Below are 20,000 nucleotides of genomic sequence, written 5' to 3'. Positions count from 1 at the left end.
CAGAAGAAAAACTTATACAAACAATATGGTAGAAGTCATATTTATTGATAAAAATTAATATATCTGCTATAAAATTTGTAACAGTAATGCAACTGAATATTTATTTTGATGCATAAACCTGAATGTTACATACCAAATACAATACAGTAACACTGGTTTCCTCCTTATTTACACATTTATGAAAATTGATATGCAATCCATGTTAAAAGAACTTGTAATGGAGAATAGTTACATTAGAAAAATAATATTCTTGATAAAGCATTCTTGAGGACTCCAATCACATTTTCAGGCCTCTTTCAATAAGGCAAAAATCCCTGGTACAGCATATAACTTAATTTACAAAATACAATAACTTCAGACACATCTTCAAGTTTTCTTTTGGTATGCTTTTCCTCACTGTAAAATTACTCAATTCTCTTACTAAACAGAAAGAACTTTCTATAACAAAACTTAATGAGTTCTACTACATATTACATATAAATTGCTGTAGCTTAGCGACCGTAACTGGGCAATCTTTCTCCTTAACTGTTTGCTCAATGAGCTTTTCTTAGATGTAGGACATGTAGTATTGAAATCATTATGACTGTGGTATCTTTCTTCAGTTTTCATAGGAAACAATCTGTCACATTTTGAAACTTTTTTTTTTAAATTTTATTTTATTTTAGGAACTGGTGCACAACTACATTTCCACTCACAAGAGAACGTCACAAATGTAACTAAAATTAGGCTTGGATAACTTTGAAAACATACTACTATGTGCCCAAACCCAAATTTCTTACTTTAATACTTTATAACCCTGCCATGCTCTAGAAATTCTTCTTCTGCATAGCTTCATTACTAGTCACAGTCAGATAGTTTTAATTCCTTCAAAGGCACAAAACTTCCACCTCTTTTCCAGTGTTGCTCCTACACCAGTGAATTCTTGTTTAAACATGCGTGGCAGTCTCATCAAAAGCATTTCTATTTCATTTGCAGAGATCTGAGAAAGAAACAAAGGTAAAATTAAAGTGAGAAAGCTGCCCTGTAGCTTGTAAAGAGGAAACATTAAGAACAGATATAATAGGGGTGTGGGGGAGCGGAATCCAGGCCATATGAAAACTGCCAACCATTATTATTTTTTTTTAACCTTAGCCTGACATGACTTTCCAGACTCCAAAGCAAGTGCAGATTCCTTGCAGGAATGATTTTGCTCTTGTAGGTGGCATCCCACTGTAAAACAATGACAACTGCCATGCTGGGGCTGTGGCCACAGTGTGGTATGAAGTCCATCTAAAAACTACAGTCACGGGTGTTCTTGTGAGGAGGAGGAAGCAGATGGGACCTTATTCTTCTTCTCAGCCTACGAGCTCTTGAGTTCTTCTCCCAGCTCCATCAGTTTTTCTTTTTCAAAAAACTTTATCAGCTCCCTTTTGTTATTGAAGGCTGACTATCCATGGAGCCATCTTCAGTCTTACCCAGTTCAGCAGCCCCAGATAACTAAGCAGTAAAGCTCCCAATTCTGCATTGGTCAGGATGTTTTTATCACTTTGAAACCTTAATGACTGGTCACCTTCCTAATGGGCAAGAGGCTCTCATTACAGGAAACACTTTCACAAAGGCAGCCTTCCTGGTATAATCAGTGGAGAAGTCAAGAAATGAACACTCATGGAACATGAGCCATTTTATCTGACTGCTTCTAAAGTGGTAGTCATGAAAGGAACAGCAAAGAAATCTATGGGTACTGCCTGTTATCCACAGGTATCTCCATGGCTTGAAAGGCTTCTCTGGAAATAATGATATTTCTGCTTATTTATATTAGTAGAAACCTTCTATGGTGAAAACTTTTCTTTTTAAAACATTATGTAAACATAAAATGTGCTAATTATACCTCGGTACACCCAAGGGGGGTGAGAAAGTATCTATTGCCTCTTATTTTTCTGTCGAGGTTAGTGCAGCAGAAAGATTAAATGATTTGTTAAAGGTGGCACCAAAACTCACTGTTGGAGGCAGACTCAGAGTGATCCAAACCTTCTCTCAAGTACTCACATGGCAGCAGTGGGTGTCTGGTTACTTTTGTGTGATGTATCTGAGCTCTGTACAGAGCCCTCAGCCCACACGGGTATGCTGACCTTATCATTCCTGCTCAGGCGAGGAATGACAGGCTAACCACGGAAAGTAATTGAAATTCATCTCTGAGATTGCATCTCTGGATCACGCTATTAAAAAGTAATTTGTTTCTACAAGCAGTTTCTTCCAAAATAAACCAATGAGGTCAAATTTTGCAGCCTGTGTTTATTATGCAGTAGGTAGGTCTGGTGGTAGCTGCAGAGATGGAGACAGTGCTCCTTCCTCGAGGGCTCTGTTTGCAACTCAAGAGCTTGACCCTGGCAGCCTCACAGAAGTCAACATGTTACTCATGTGAGCAAAAACTCAAGGACAGAGCCCACAGTCATGCACAAGAAGGGACCACAGCAGTGCAGGGGGAGAATGTCGAAGAACTCACTGGGCAGAAGCAATGAGCAAGAGGGCTGGAGCCCAGGGAGTCCATATTTTGGATGATTGCTCTTACCACTCAAGAGATACAGAGCTGGAGAGGTCATCCAAGGGAAAAAGCAGTTCAAACTAAGCCAAATGCTGTGTTAAGGAAGGACTTGAAAGATAACTGAGGAGATTGGGCATCATCTTATCCTGGGTGATGCAGGACAAGATGAAGGAAAGTGCACATGTGGCAGGGGCATAGAGAAGCAGAAGAATGTCTGGAGGTGTGAAGCTCTGGATTCATCAGGTCTTGATAAAACCAGACATTTTAAAAATAATTGAAATTCACCAATTTCTCACCTCTTTCTGCCATCCTCATGCCCAACTCCCCTTTCATGGTGGGTGGCAGTGAGCTGTAAAGCACTAGCAAACCTGAGTTGCCATGGCCAGAAGGCAGTACCTAACAAATTCATCATCCCTCTCACTTATCACTGCACAGGAATCTTAATTCCAGTGAGCTTCTAGTTCAGGATCTCCTCTGCTTTTAGCTCTACTTTTTCATAGAAACAGAGGAAGGATCCAGGATCCTCCAGGAGCATGAAGCAGCCCCTCAAAGCAGTGGGAAGCTGATCTTAGCTATAGGCTGAGGGGGCTGTTCAGGAACAAAATATCACCAGGATCAAAGGAGTTGTGATGCAAGAAGATCTGGGAAAGCACCATCATCCAAGTATTGGCAGATATGGGACAGAGCTGTCGCAGGCTGCAGGGTGACCCCTGCATCTGCTAAGTGTCTCTGGCAGCCTGGCATCCTGCAGAGCTGCTGTTTAGCACTTGGAGTACATTTCACCTGATCAAAGGTGGCTATTTCACACTTGAGCTTCTCACCCTTGACTAGGTTAATATTCAGTGGAGAGGAATAGGCCCATTTTGGGGCTTGATTTCATCTCATTCTACAGCAGATACTGAAAAGTAAGTCAAAGAATCTTACCCTACAGGTATGTACTGACTGTGAACCATATGAACCGATGCAATAAACACTTTGCATGCTGTTTTGTGTTGGCTTCACTTTTGTCTTGGCCACAGCTTCACTGAAATTAGCAGTAGGGTCACTCAGTTCCTTTATGAGGTCATCTCTGCTTCCACGTGGAGACAAAGGACATCCTAGATGGTCCATTCTTGTGTTCATGAAGGTTCAGTTCAGTGTGACACACAACTAACAACTTTTCAAAGAATAAAGGGCCATCTCCAAGAGCTGCACAGTTTGATGGCCTCTTGTTCTGCTTTTTTTCTCCTCAGCTATATTTCAGAATCATGTGTCACGAAATCAGCTGCTAGTCTTTGCCATTTAGAGCTCCGCTCTTCTGTGCCACAAAGAATAGCTAAGCAGTGCGAGGCAAAGACCTCAACACAAGCACGTGCACTGTAATTTGCAAATGAATAAAGACTGCAAACCCCCAAGCCCCATATCCCATTATCTTTCTAATGGAAATGCATGAAGAATTTAACTTGCAGTAAAGAATAATACAGTATTTCTAAAGAGAAAACAGATTTTGATTAATTTTTTCTTACCCTAGAGTCCAACTGCTGCATATAAGACCAAAGATACTCTATATTGGCTCCAAAAGGGTGGACGTGAAGAAATGTGGATATGATACCTGTATTAAAAACAAACGCACACAAAGTATTAAAATTATTTCAGGCACTGCATCATTAAAATAGGCAAAATAATTCTGAAGAGTCTGTTCTTGCAGGTTTTTCAATATGGATTATGATTCTTATTTTTCTTGCACAACCCAATAAACATAACAAAACAGCACATTTTTAATACAGTCATAGTAACATGCTAAATACAATAGTTCATCTTCAGGAATGACAGCAGTTAGCAAGTAAGTGACCAAGATAATATACTGATGAATAAAGGAATTTCTAAACAAAGCCTTGCTGGGAGCATTTCAACTACTAATTTTATGCTTGATTTACCAATATAAAATTGTGGATATTGTAATGGTAAAATTATTGTTTTTTTCCCCTTCACTGGATTCTCTGTTGTGAAAATGTTTCATACAATTGTGTCAGAACCCTCACTCCCTCAAATTTTTCTAGTAATTATGCAGATGCTGGTTATGAAAAGTGTTTAATCCGTATTACCCCTAACTGCTGCTGAAGAAAACACAAATGCTTTATGACATATTTGCTTATTTACTTTTTCTTAAGAGAGAGCATATTCTGTCTAGCTTCATTGTTGTTTTCAGGATGACTGTAAAATGTATGGGAATTAAAAGTGGCTTAGAAGGAGTCAGGATCTAAGTCTAGAGATTTTTTCTGCAGTGAAAATCAAGTGACAGCATTAATAATGGTGACCAGAGAAAACAAGATTTGGGGCATCAGTATTGCTATTAAAACCACTATCCAGTTGCTTCTCTTCTAAGCAAACAGTGAAAATACAAAATGGCATGTGTGTTACTTGCTGTTTGGGGAGAGCTGAACTGTAAGAATCAGAACAAATATTTCCAATTCTCTTTGGATGACCTTCTTAGCTGAACCACCCTAGGGGAAGTTTCCTTTACTTAAATCATAAACACCAGGATTAAAAATGCTTACAAATGACAAAAATGGGTCACTGTATCTTGTGTACTGCAGGCCATACTGCTTTCTTGATGCTGAATGAATTAGGATAATCTTGGATTTCGTTTTTCCCCAAGTACTGGCCGTGGTTGAAACTGATAAGCAATATTTAACGCATTTTAGACTGGCTTTGCAAAGAACACCTTTTTTCCTCCTTCACTTTTCAAACAGCATTTACAAACTTCTGGTCCTGCATAAGGAGTGGCATGTAATAAATTTTCTACTATGGCAAGTCCTAGCAGCAGTGACTTTCTTTGTGCTGTGGTGAAGCCTTGAGGTGGCCACCTAAAAAACAGAGGCTAGACAAAAATAAGAGAATAAAAGTAGGTATTTATTTGAAAGCCCTTCAAAGGTACACCCTGGGCAGTCAAAAGGCTACACCCAAGATGGGTCACGAGTTCCTCACACCTTCATAAGTTTGGTTCATTTGCATATCAGGGTTAATTCTCTAATTATAACTTCAGTCAATGATGTAATTACCCCAAGTTTGCCTCTCCTCTCAAGGCTTTAGTTTACACATTTTGGGCCTGAGACAATATAGGTGTCCTTGGAAAGCAAACCTAGAGAGGCTTTGTTACGTCTAACCAGCATGAGAGAACAGTAGCTAACAGGCCACAGGAAAATTCAGAGTTGCACACTAGGCAGTACATGATTTGAAAAATATAAAAGTTAAAACCAAAGGCATCAGTGGGTGACTACAAGCAACCACACATGAGCTCTAGAAGCAAAAGCCAAGACCATCACTCTTGGATGAGATGACTGGAAATCCAATTGGTACTCAAATCACATTTTACCAGCGTCATTGCATCTGTTATGTGGTTCCCAAGGCTTTTCAATTCAGGACATTCAAAGCCAGCTCTTTCATATAATGTAAATAGTAACTAATTTGTCAATATTTTGTAGCTATTGACTGGACTTCCATGATAACTTTTTAGTAATTTTTTTCTTTTATACTTTTTTCCTCTAAGACAACATTGTATTTTTTAAAATACAGAAAAACTTGGTGAATAGATGGAGGCAAGGCCCTTTTTTCCCTTGCCACACCTGATCATGCCTCAGAGGAAGAGATAACATGAAATCCATCTTGAGGAATCTTTTATCTTTGAACTGTAACAGTGAGTCAGTTGTGAGGGTATTATGACCAGTAATATCTGAACTGAGATTACTCTATTTATCTGAGTGTTCCACTGAACAGCAGATGTACAGGACCCACTTTGGGACACTGCCATTGTTTGTTACAGTCAAATAGTGAGTGACCTAGAAATCAGGTTTGTTATTCTGTTCTTAAAATCCCATGCTTGCTGTCCTTCTCACAGAATGAACTTTGAACAGATTAAGTACTGTCCCCTGCAATTAAAAGTTCCAGTTTATTATAACAAGCAGAATTCAATCCAGTCACACATTTCTGCACATTCCACTGTTTTGCTTCTCACTAGTCACTGGGAGTTTGTGTCCTAAGCACTTTAAACATTTAAACACATTCTCACTTTCAAATGACCTTTTTGGTCTGAACCGAACATGAGAATTGCTGACTCTGTGCCTCAGGAATAAACCAGCTATTTTCCTGGTGCCTAGGTGATTAAAATGAGTTGCATTTAAAGAAATTAAGGTAGTTTTGGAACTATCACTTAACAGGATACCACTGATTTGTGAAAAGATCAAACCAAAAAAAATTAAGCCTGTTGTTTCAGGTCAACATTTCTGTTGCCATGCCACAGGGTACACTTTGGAATTGTGGGCCTCCATGAAAACCTGCCCCACTGAAACCAAATGCAAAATATGCACAGGTGTGAATGGGGCACGTTCCCTCCAAGGGTAGCATGGGTACAGCCAGTTCTGGATGGCTAAATTCCTGATACCAGTTAGCTGGCCCACTGTCTATAAACTTTAGCTTTAGGCACTCTTTAGGAGTTTATTTTAAAGATTTTATTCTAGGTAAAGGATATGACAGTCCTTGTGGTATTCTTTATAAATATTCATATTGCTAATTCCCTCACCTAATGTCAAAGGCATAAATCTGGCTTGCTTAATACATGCAGTATACATATTTTTTGCTAGGTAGTTTACTAATATTATTTCCCTCCCCTTCTCCTTCACCACTTTGTCTAATAATCATATGACAAGCTACACAACTCTGGCCTGCTATAATCTTGATGTAAATAAAGTCATCATACATTCATGCTTCAAGTATAAATGCAGATCCTGCAATTATCTTCATACCTGAAGTACTTTCATTAAACTGCAGAATTTTTCAGAAAGGCAAAATTCACTTGTATTTTAGAATTTTTCTTACTAAAAGCCATTTTGAACACAGATGAAACAAAAAAGTCAATTTTTTTTCTTTTTTACTTGTATTAGCACAAAGATGTGTGTAAACACATATGCAAAACAGAAAGCTGTTAGAAGGCATTTTGTTCTCAAAAATCTTCTTTGGAGTTATCTTACCTATTAATAGTGCCTCTTTTTCTGATTTTAGACCTGGGCTTCGTTTCTCTGAGGTTTTTTCTCTGTCCTGGTTGACCAACGCTACTGTCAATACATTGATTTCCTATAAAGTTTAAAAAAAACAAACAGGTGGTCATGTAGATTTCATTTACCTCAATTAAACTTGTCTGCTTCCTTTCAACTCTATAAAAAAATCATTACTTTAATTCACATCTAAAGACAAGACAATTATAAATAATTGATTGGTTTGCAGAATATTAAGACACATTTTGAACTACCTTTATGCCAAGTGCTGCCAAGAAGAGAAATTTTGCTTGTGGAGTAAGTAGTAACTTTGTTGCTAGTGCTTCTTCATTATAACAGCTGGAGAGATTGTGCCATAAAGTGTGGGGATGGTCAGAAAACTCACATTTTGTAGCTGTTAAAGCTGTAAACCAAGACCGCCTCCAGGGAACATGGATGGAAACATTCAACTACAGCCATAAGAGTAAATTCAGCAGTCACTAACAACATTTCTAGCTACTAGAACGCAACCCACTGCCTTGTTACACTTTTCAACCAGTACCTGGCATGGCATTGGCCTATCCAAAACAATTCTCAGGCATGTTTTGAGCGTCGGCACATTTCAGGAAGACTATTCCTAGCTTGCATAAAGCTACCTTGTTTTAAGGACTGAAAGAGCACCAACCTGAAGGGCAAACAAGTCAAGGCTCCTACTCGGAGCTCTTTTTTTCTGGAACCAGGTGGCCTGAACCACCTAAATTTCATCCACGAGATCACATAGCAGGTGCTCCATCAGAAGTACCCAGGCAGTTGTGTGACTGGGAACATGTGAAGTAAATAAATTATCTCCAAAGCATGCAAGTGGCCTTAGAGTGTATTGCACAATATTCAAGTGTATCCATGGCCTGTTTCCATGGAGCAGCCAATGTGCAATAACTCGCTCCTCGGTGAGGCAGTGACTCACACTGCTGCATCTGCTCTGCGAAATGCTCAGCAGTTCCATGCAAAACCTCGGAGGCAGAGAGCATGGCACTGGAGATACGATAGCATGAGGTGGGACTGTGAAGGAATGGTGCTCTTGCTCTGTTTGAGGGAGTCCAGGTAAGCTGCTGGACGTTGCATGGGGCTGGGCAGCCTTAAATGCAAGCAGATATGTACCATTTGGTATAATGATGTGGTTCATTTAGGACATACCCATGGTGTGGTGCCTTGCTCCAAAATTTTTGGCAAGAATTTTTGGCAGTAAAAGAGGGACAGTGGGCTTGGGTTGCTGTAAGGCATTTCTGAATGTGTGCATAATCCATGCTAAAAAAAGGCATGAACTCCAAAATATGTCAAATGTGCCTCTTTATGGATGACTAAAGGCTTCACAGTCTGTGAGATTGGTAAAAAGAGTCACACGCTTCCTCATTCTCAATTGAAAAAGGAAAAGAAACAACAAATAACATAACCCAAAAAACCCCAGTGACATAGTCTGTGCTCTTTATAGGCTTACTGCAAGGGGCAGCTGCCAGATAGGCAGTGCCTGATGGCTCAGATGCATCGTGGCTTCAAGTGTTCCTTGGCGTCTCAAAGAAGAGCAAGTTGCCATGTGTCAGCTAAGGAGCTCCATGTGCACATGGGTGACATACATGCAGATGTGCGTCCTTAGACCCCAGTGACAAGGGGCTCTGACAGACCCTGGCCCACATTGAAGGAGAAGTGAGATCCATTGGGTCATCTGGGGTTTGTTGCAGTTGTAATGGCCAGCTGAGGCATTTCTCCTGGCCAGAGATCTATGTGTAGTTGTGCACACGTCACCCTCTGCTGCCTTTTTAGTTAGTAGAAATGAAATAACATTTTAGTTGTGTATTTTAGTTTAGGGAGTCTGCAGCTTAAGAGTTGGCAGTGATCCCCTCTTAAAATAATGGTGTTCACCTTGGCACTAACACTCCTGTAGCGCTGTAATGCACAGGGCACATTACAGCAGCAGCAGCAGCATGCTCTAAATTGTCCATCTAAACTGTTGATTCCCCTCCTGACAGAGCCAAAGGCTAATGCAAATTCTGATCTACTGCTGGCCATGACATCCAAAAACAGTGAAAGGAGACCGAGGTAAGAAACTGAAATAAAAAAGGTGTTTACATGCTCCAAGAGGGCAGTAATGATGAGGGGGTTACAGACCAGAAGAGGGCTGGATGACAGATTTCATGATAGTGCAGCAGGAATGCAGAGCAGCATATGCCACCAGAGTGTGTATAGGTTAGGATGTAACTTTGACTTCATCAGAGATAGAAAAGCTGTCTAAAAATCACAATTTCTGAGAGGGGAAGGAGAGAGCAGAGAGATGTGTATTTGATATAACAGGTCCCAAACACAGCACATTTGCAGTTTCAGGTGGGTTTAGAAGTTTTGTCAAGCAGTGATGCAGGGAAAGAAACTATAATCCCATTGGGAGAAATGCACAGATGGATTCTCATTTAATGCCTAGATTTGAGCCTGTGCAGAACGTTTTGTATGATTTATAGGACAGTGTAAGGGGATACTAAGGGAAGTCACATCAAGTCTTCCTTAGCTGTATGTCGGTACAGAGGATAAAAGAGTAAAAAAAAATTTATGGAGAAGCCTGAGGAAACGAGTGGCAAAGATAGATCAAACCCCTGGCTTTAGAAGAAAGTTGCAGGTTCTTGGAAGCTTGAAAAGGAGAGGTTTCTGCCACCCAAAACTACCTGCCTCACAGAAGATTATAAATTAGACCACTCTGATGTATTCAGCTGCCAAAAGAAGTGTGCACAGGCCATGAGAAAATACAGGGTGTGCATAGCCACATAAAGCAGATCAGAATTCAGTAGCAATGCTGCTAGAAATTAATAGTGGTTTAAGAGAAATGGCATAATTGGGTCTAAAAAATGGGTGTGAAATTCACCCAGAAGCTAGGCTAATTATAGTGTAAGTGAAAACCTTAAGAATCTGACAACATATTGCAGATACAAATCTGGTACCTATGAGGCCTTTACAACAAATCCTTATGCAGTTAGTTTACACTTTTTAGAGGCACCAGTTATGTCAACCCACAGAAACAAGACTTTTAAGAGTACAAAGGTGAATGAGGCAATAAACAATTGGAAAAAAACAGTTAGGTCACGTCTCTGACATGAGAAAAAGCTACTGATCACCAGATGCCTGAGGAAAATTATTTAATATATACTACATTACAGTAATTCCTTTCTTTCCTGGAGACCATTCTTTATTTGGCAAATTATATTTTCTGAGGCCCTAAGCAGTCTCCTTCAGCAGGTTTCATTATAAAAGGAATATTTTGCTACCATCTGTCAGTTACTGCATTACAAGACAAGAACACAGCGGAGCATGTGCAAACTGCTACTTATTAGAAATGAAATGACCTTGCAAGATCTAAATGCAGTATGTGAAAGGCTTAATCCAGGTTAAATCACACCTGGAGATCATTAGGGACATGGTCCTATTTATTATTCATGAATCATGTCAGGTATTGGAAAACTTGGAGGACCAATTTGATGATGACAGGTCCGGAGCTGCTCAGTATGAATGCAACCATTTTGTGTGATGCTCTCACCATTGCCAGCTTAGAGCTTTTTCTTGCAAATGACACTTTCATCCATCAGCAGATGATGAAAAGACATGAATTTCCCTCATGGGATTGAAAACCCTATGGTTCTGCAGATACCGCTTGGGACCATCATTTTGATTCAGGGCTCCCTGCATTTGAACCAGGGGGAGAGAAACAGATGGAGAGTCTTTCTGGAAAACTTTCAGTTCAGGAGAACTTGCTGGAGGAAACAAAGGACAGCAAATAACAATTTTATCCCATCGACTTTAATTTCCACAACCAGATCTCTGACACCACTCTTGACACAGAGCTGATAGCTGTGGAGAGTCATACATGGCAGTTTTGCACAGGGATGTATAAAGCCTGTCTGTAAGGTGGGAGAGAAGTTTGGTTTGCATCATTCACTCGAGTATCTTAGCTTTTTTTGGAAGAAAATTCTTTTGGAAGAGGAATGGGGAAATATATTGCTCCAAAAGGTGCCTGGTCTCACTGTCCGGAGAGCAGCTGGGTCTGACACTGGAGACAAGGCAAATGAGAGAGTGACTCCTGGAGAAATGCACTTGCAGAGAGAGACACAGAGCTCCTGAAGAGTAGAAGAGATGTAGTGACTTTCTACAGGAGATAATCACAGATCTGTATGAACAAAAGGCTAGCTCTGCACTCCAGGGCTCTAGCAGATCAGAAAGCTCCAGATATTTAGGCTGGATGACTTGGGTCTTTCTCTCCTTTATTGGTTTCTTTTTTTCCCTATGGAAAAGTAAGATATTAAATAAAAAGTTCTTAATCTAGACAGCATTAATCCTCTTCAGGTCAGTCTTGAACTAGTGTAAAAAAGGCAGACAATATACAATATTTGTTCTTGCCTGAAAATATATGCTAGCCAGCATCCCTAAAAATGGGGGGAGTGAGGACTTGATATTCTCCATAAACACTGAGCAAGAGTTGAACAGAGCTTGCACAGTAGCTACCCTACCTGGAAGCTCCTCCTGCCAGAGTGCAGATCTACACCATCTGTTGTTCAGGATTCTGCTTTGAAAGGCAGAACACAGGATTTAACGAATGTGACATTGAAGATACCTGACATGTGACCAGGATGCAATGACATCCAGAGAGATGAAATATTCCCTCCACTCTCTGGGTAATCCAAGTGTTTGATAATTATCTTTGAATCTAGGGGGAATGATGACTGCTTGCATACTGTCTTCAACGACCTCATTTTCTTTGTTGTATTTTATGGAATTCTGAAGAATTGTGTGGTGACAGGATAAAAATAATATTGTGTCTTCTGAAACACCCAGTAAAAATCCCATAAACCTACCCGCCTCTGGAAAAGTTTGCATTTTTACTATACATACAAAGCCAATTGTCTGAGGCATTAAAACAGCAGCAGAATAAGGAAAGACTTGATGTTTGTCACAGCGGGCATATGACAGAGCAACTGCTGAATGTTGTTAAATGGAAGGGATACACCACACTTTCTCATCAGCCAGGGGATTTATGAGAGAAAATGAGTAGGAGGAGAAAAAACTATATATCTGAAACATAAGCAAAAATCTTGCAGGCAATTAACAGCAGGCAAGAGAGATGCTGTAAGCTTGGAAATAAAAGGTAATTTTAAAATTCTAATAGAAGGAAGAGCCATGCACACGTGATACCAAATCTGCAGCCTATAAGGTATTGAAAGGCATACATGTGCCTGCTCTGAGCCCACGGAACAGGGCTTGGACTTCAGGTGAGTTTGCCCAAACTGCTTATTGAGGACCAGGCAGGTGTGACTACAAACTTGGGTGGAAATTGGACTGCAACATGACAAACTATATGTATTTAATTTATTTGCATTTATCTGTGAACCTCCTAAAATCTGGTGTAGATGGGTTTGCTTTGCTAGTTTCTCTTTAAATGTACTTCGGAACTACATTTGAAAATTTAATCTTGCACTTTTAACCTGAGTGGAGCATAATTCAATTTCCAATCAAGTGAATGCAAGTCTTGCAATAGTTTCAATGCACATCAAGTCAGGCATCTTAAATTTATGGGGACATGCAAGGTTGAGGTACAGGACAACTTCTGACAGCTTAGCATGGTCGTCAGTTCAGAATGGGCTACTGTCCTTGTCTGTGTTGTTATCCACGATGAATTCAAAATTATTCAATACAAGTTGAGCTAAATGACAATGAAAGAGCTTATTTAAATTTTTAACTTAAATCAACTTTCCTTGCAAATGTGGCAATGTATGAGTACTCTCACAGGCAGTGATTGTGATTCAGACGTTCACAGCGTCACAAAATCATGCAGATGACCTTGGGAGTCCAACCTTTTGCTCAGAGCAGGATCAGGTGAAGTGGCAGAATACATGGATGGGCAACAAAAAGGTCGAATGGCTCAGCAGTTTCTCTCCAACATCCCAGTCCTGCACCCTTATCAACAGAGGGTTGCCTCCATCCCCTGCAGATGGGATTTTCCAGCCACCACCACTTACTCCATCCTTGTGATACTTGTGATTGAAGACTTATTTCCACAAGCAGGAAGGAGTACAGAGGTGCCATTACAAATGGGGTAGATGTGATAACCTAATCAGAGAAAGCAGAGTCCCCTGACCCAGCTACTTCCAGGGCTGTCACAGGTAAGCATCAGCCCCAGGGGTCTAACGTGACACCTGTGAACATCAGTCCACCCCCCTGCAACATCTTACAGACTGAGAGAGCATTGCCTGTAGGAATACGGAACTTATTATGGGATGTAGGAGCAGAGCATCATGGGTTTGTACAAAATTTAGTTGAGTGTCCTTAGCAGGGAAAGAAAAGGCAGGAAAAGGGAGGGATCATGGCAATTTGGGAGGGGATAAAAGGGAGTGAGTGGTTGCATGTGAACAGGTTGCTGGTCAGTACACGTGTATAACACTCATTAAACTCAATTTCTTTCTTCCTGGGTGAGGGACTCTGCTCTGTGTGCACGGGGGGGCTGTGAGGGGGTCTGAGCAGAGCAGCTGGAGTGGGGTCAGCAATCAGAGAGCCATGTGCCTAGGGTGCTACAGTTAGAGAGACAGGGGGGTCCAAGCAACCAACTAGGGACACCATGGAGCCTGGGGAATGGCTAAATGATGACAGTACAATTTCTGGAGGGATTTGCATTGTGTATATGTGTAAGTCTGCACGTGTATTTCCCGCTAATGGACCTTTACCCTGATCAGCCAGAAAGGGCTGGTTTTGTACATCAGTACTGTTCATGTTTATGAATGCTGAGTTTGTGTTGATCTGTGTGGCTGGCCAAGTGTATATAGATGTATGCATGTGATGCATGTGTTGTAGATGTGTGTTCTTCCACGTGACTGTGAAGAATATGTGCTCAGTGTAGCTGCAGGTCTCCCGGAAGAAGCACTACTTGGTTTGGGCCAAATGTCTCTAATTCTTTCTTTAACAGAGCTTGTTCCCCTTCGCAGGCTACACACTGTGTTGTGATGTGATGTATGAAAATTTGGTTGAGTGTCTGAACTCTGAAAGTAACTTAAAATTGTCCTAACTTAAATAAACATCATGTGTGTTACATAGCTCTTCTCTCAGCCTGTCCTCATCAGTAACTGTTTCTGACTGCTGACTACTCTTCTAAAAATTCTGTGACTAGAAAATTGCTCATAATTTTTGATTAATATAATTCTTTTGTTGCTTCAAATGAATTACCTTGTGCTAGTGATTTAACTACTTCCTAGAAAGCTTATCTTTTACACAGACCTGGCTCCTCACAGCCTAAGAATTGGTTTTAGTAGAATGGCTAGCTCTAAGTTAAATGGCCTTGTGACGCACTGTCTATATGCAGAGAGGTTTCTTGGCCTTTTCTATTTGTACTGGGATAACTCAGTTCACAGTAAAAATTTGCAGTGTTGCATCACATATGAAAAAAATAAGGCAAGGAATGAGGCATTCAACCTTAAAACCAGAGCTCTCACAAGTAGCTAGTGCCACTGTTAGAGATAGCACCAGGTCTAAAATTAATTTTAAAATGCCTTTGCTTTTCAGTGCTTTTTTTCCAGGGTCTTACAAGAGCCTTCTCCTTCTACTATTTACCTAGTGATGCAGAAGGACATATTTGCCATATGCTGCACTGCTGGTGAATACAACTGGTCTGTCATTAGAAATGATAGACACCAGGTGTCATCTTTTCATTCAAATCAAACCTAAACTGGGTAGCTTATTTTATTCTGTGCAAGAAGCCAGTGTCAGTTTTGTCAGCAACAGCACATTGTAAATACTTTTAAAGGACACTCACATAGAAATTTACTTTTAAAATACACTAATATAGAATTTACCATTATTGTAAATTTAAGAGTGCACAAATAAACAGTTGACAACTTGAAAAATTATCTGTCATTAAAATTATTCTAACAATAATGTAGAAAAATTAGAACTGTGAATGTAAGACCTTATGAATGAAAAACTTCAAGGATGGATCTAAGGTTTGTTTATCTGATTTATCCTACATAATAGAAGCATTTTCAGGAGTGAAGATTAATTGTATTATGGTGCTCTTGACATCTTATTTTTCTGATCCATTTGCCAGAGAGATGCTTTTAACTTTTTCATTACAAAGCTTTTACTATTATAACTTTCACCTGCTGAGTTTAGGCAACTAGCAATAACCTGAAAATGCTTTTCTTGTTGAAACTATCTCTTCATATTTTTTCATTGTATTTAAGCACATTTATTTTATGGGAATGTATATATGCAAAATACAGATGACTAATATGAAAGTTACTTCATGATCATTTTCAAAAGTATGATCAGGTAACTTCATTTTCTAAAGTGGGATTTATGTGTAGGTTCCTGATGACTTAACACAGATGTTTTATGTGATGTGAAGGTGGTTGCTTTGCAAGATAAAAGGTAATTGTCATTTTGCACACTTTGTTTTGGAGAATTGGAGCAAACAAATGGCTGGCTGAATTAAAGCATCACTTGCCCACCAGCTCTGCTGAAGTCATTGTAGAAGGGGACATTTCATGTTTACTTGAGACTGAGAATTTGTGAAAACCCTTTGAAATGGTCTTTAGCACAAATATTGCTCTTGCAATCTCCTAAAGAATGATGCACTTTTTCAAGAACAGTCAAAGTGAGAGAAAAAAAAAAGGCTCTTTGTTTCCCTTCTGGGACTTGTAGAAGTTTTGAAAATGTCTTTGTTGAAATAAAAAGAAGTAACAGGCAGGGAAAACCAACCTTAAACTCTTTATGAGAGTTAATGGTTTTCTTACTGAGTTTGTATTTGAAAGATATTAACTTTAGGAATCTCCACATCTGAGTATGCAAAAAGTACTTAAACACTTTGGAGTTCTTATTCCTTTGGAGTGGATCTTGATCAGGATGACAAACTCTTTCTGAGGTACCTTAGAGGGACTTGGGAATATTGTTTGATGAGAAGCTCACCATGACCCAGCAATGTGAACTCACAGCCCAGAAAGCCAATTGTATCCTGAGCTACATCAAAAGCAGCACAGGGCAAGGGAGGAGATTCTGCCCCTCTGCTCTGCTCTGGTGAGACCCCACCTGCAATGCTGCATCCTGCTCTGGGGCTCCCAACATTGGAAGGGCATGGATCTGTTGGAGCAATGTCAGAGGTGGGTCATGAAGATGATCAGAGGGCTGGAGCAACTCGCTTGTGAGGACAGGACAAGTTGGGGTTGTTCAGCCTGGAGAAGAGAAGGCTCTGGAGAGATCTTAGAGTATCTTCACATACCTAAAGGGGGCTACAAAAGAGCTGGAGAGGGACATTTTACAAGGCCATGTTGGAATAGGACAAGGAGGAATGGCTTTACACCGAGAGGGCAGGTTTAGATCAGATTCAAGGAAGAAATTTTTACTGTGAGGGTGGTGAGACACTGACATAGGTTGTCCAGAGAAGTTGTAGATGCCCCATTCCTGGAAGTGTTCCAGGCCAGGCTGGATGGGGCTTTGAGCAATCTAGTCTAGTGAAAGGTGTCTCTGCCCATGGCAGGGGATTGGAACTTGGTGATCTTTAAAGCCCTTTCCAATGAAAACCATACTACGGAGAGTGGCTCTTGGGAATACTGAAGTTCCTTTCTCACTTCAGTCACATTTTTTCCATGTCTATTCCTTGAAAGCTGGTTGGAAGGAGCATGAGTGTAGTGTACAACTCCCAGGACTGCAGTAGTAGGCTTGTGGCTGAAGCAGAGGTGGCCCGTCATCCTTCAGGTGGTTGCGGGGGAGCCTGAGTGCTCTGACAAGCCAATCTGCCTTGCACACTGTGTGGGTTAAGCACACAGCTGCATATGTATAAGGCTGAATGTTATTCCTCACTCAAAATGACAGGATGACTCCTGTATATGTGGTGTAGTATAAATACTCGGGGAAAATGCTTTGGGATGAAAGGCTTCACATAATGATCAGGTATTATTAAAATGTCAAGTAGCTTGGGGCATTGAAGATCTGTCTCCCTGTGGAGCTCATATGAAATCTAAAGTAAAAAAACTTTTGTGATTTGCTGAGTGGGTGGCTGAATGGGTTTTATCATTGTGTCTCAGAATTCTCTTTTTCCTCCCTCGGATGATCAGAATTCACTGCAATCAAAAGCCAAGTCGCTCTGACACTCTTAATTAGGGACAAGGGAAGTGGTGTGATTTCTTGCTGCACATTAACAAAGGGGTTATTACTACAGCCTAGATCCACTTCAGGCAGCACATTCAGTGTCAGAATATACCCTGGTCTGCTCCCCGTTTGCACCCTGTAGGGTTCAATCATGGCTAGAATCTCAGAGACTGTGATTTAACCAGAAGAGACACCTGTACCATGCTAATGAAACTCTTGCTGTCTTCTGAAACAGCAAACCAGGGTTGGGGTGGCAAAGGGGGGAACTCAGGGAGGTTTGATCTACCAGTGTATAAGAACTTCTGAAGGCTGAGTGGGCTCTTTGATAACATCCTAAACAGCCTGTTAAACTCCTGCTTCTTTTCAGGCCTTGCGATATTGAATTCAGGAGGTGGTCATTCCTCATGCCTGTCGCAGTAAGTAGGAAAGCTGCTGATCTGCAAATGGTCAGAGCTGCTTGAATCTATCATGCTCCATGTGCTGTAAATTGAAGGAAATGAGAAGAAATGAGTGGTGGAAGGGCTACAAATAAATGTCTGGAATGGAAAAGATAGGAAATAGAAGGAGGCACAGCCACTCCTCGCATCTTGGTGCTGGCCCCACCAGGACAGAAGAACCTGAATACAGACAGTAAATGTGTCTCTCTAAAGTCCCCCTGATGGCTCCAATCCAATCAGGGTAAGGGTCCTTGCACCTTCTCCTACTGACACAACACACCCATGATGAGAAACCGAACCCCACTTCTCTCTTCTCAAAGATCTATCCTCATCCCCGCACTGCCTGTTATTCCTGCTTGCTCTCTTTCTACATTTGCAGAGGGCAGCAGCTACAATGAAAGGGGCTGGAGGGTGCCCATAGTCTGTGCTCTTTTCTTCTAAGGTAGGGCAGGGAGACAAACCCCAGCTTCTGGCATTCCCTGCAGGGAATGTCATGGGTATGGAGAGCTTGAGCTCATGGGTATGGAGAGGCTACCAGGACCCTTTCTTTATTCTCTAATGCATCCAGGGGCCATCGCCTCAGTTTCTGCAGTGCCCATTCACACCCCATGTGCTCCAGAAATGCCTGCTGCAAGGCCAGAACACTCCATCAGGGAGGAGCCAAGGAAGGTACTCAGTGACTAACATCAGTTTGCTGAGGCAAAGGTTCACAGCTTACAAACCTGGGAAGCTCAGATAGGAAAGAAACACACAATTCCTGACATGTCCAAGGCCTGCACTGGGGTTTTCTGGCCTGTAACTTTAGACTCAACTTGCTCTTATATAAGTCATGTTGAGCACATTTTTTATTGAAAGCCTGTGCTGTTCCGAGAAGAGCAAGCCTTTTGACGAGTAGGATAACCAGGAAGTGGTTGTTGCATGCACAAGGAAGTGAAGCAGAAGAATCAGCAATCACTTGGGATCTTCATCACTGAAGATGACCAACTTTTGTCCCACACTCCCAAGCTACTGTGATGATTTTGCAGTCTTCTAGCTCCTACTCTTCTCCCTGTGTTCAGGGCCCTTTCCATCTCACCTGGCTCAATGAGATGCTGCCACACTACGTGGAGCAGCCACATCAAATGCCATGTGTGTACTAACACATACACTAATATGGAACATTCGCAGCAAGCACCTTTGAGTGCCTAAATTAAACCTTTGTATAGTGAAGTACAAGAACTGAACTCTGATGAGTTCGATGGAATTACAGAATTTTCCAAAAACTGAAGGGGGGTTAGCTTTTTAAATCTTTGCCCAACTTGTTGCAAAAGTAAGCCTCGCTTAAGAGCCATTTTTCTTTGATGAAGATATCAGTGATTAACCTACTCTGAGAAAAGAGAAACCTAGGGTGTAGTTAGGAATATCGTCACTTTCAGTGTAGTATAAAGTGAACAATGCAGTGAAATATACCCCCTACTCAGAGTCAAGGGTCATCTGGTAACTGCTTCAAAAGCAGGTACAAAAGACAAGAATTAAAGGAAGAATTAACATTAAATATAAGAGACTTGGTTGAACTCAAGAAATGCTCTGACAACAGCTTCAAACATTCAAATGGAAAAATGCATCCCTACTTAATATTATTGATTTCATGTCTGGAGAAAAACCCACAGAACATTGTGTCCAAGCTGCGGGAGACACTAGCTGAAGGCAGACAGACGAATGCGGTCAAAGTCAGTACTTTGTTCAAATAATGAAACTCCAACAGAACAAAAGGCTGATCAGAAAAACCTTGTGGTGAAATCAGTTTCATTCTCTGAAAAATATTAATTTTATTATGTCTTGGTGATAATGAGGTAACCGTAAAAGTCTTTTGGTGAAATTCTGACTTTTTAC

General features: G+C 40.8%; 1 protein-coding gene across 1 annotated transcript in view; it reads right to left on the bottom strand.

The window, feature by feature from the left end:
* Window positions 1–847: 847 nt before the first annotated feature.
* Window positions 848–20,000, bottom strand: part of ENOX1 (ecto-NOX disulfide-thiol exchanger 1) — a gene marked incomplete at its 3' end in the record, with an annotated part of 136,863 nt that continues 117,710 nt past the window's right edge. The window contains exons 11-13 of the mRNA XM_082277604.1: window positions 7,528–7,630; window positions 4,027–4,112; window positions 848–979 (exon numbers count right to left, since the gene is read on the bottom strand). Coding sequence (XP_082133730.1) covers window positions 848–979; window positions 4,027–4,112; window positions 7,528–7,630 — 321 coding nt within the window. The remainder of the gene's footprint in view (window positions 980–4,026; window positions 4,113–7,527; window positions 7,631–20,000) is intronic.

This window comes from Coloeus monedula (assembly GCF_965178545.1).
Source record: "Coloeus monedula genome assembly, chromosome: 3".
Taxonomy (NCBI): Eukaryota; Metazoa; Chordata; class Aves; order Passeriformes; family Corvidae; genus Coloeus; species Coloeus monedula.
The sequence above is the reverse complement of the archived record's forward strand: the minus strand, read 5'-3'. Positions and strand labels throughout refer to the sequence as shown.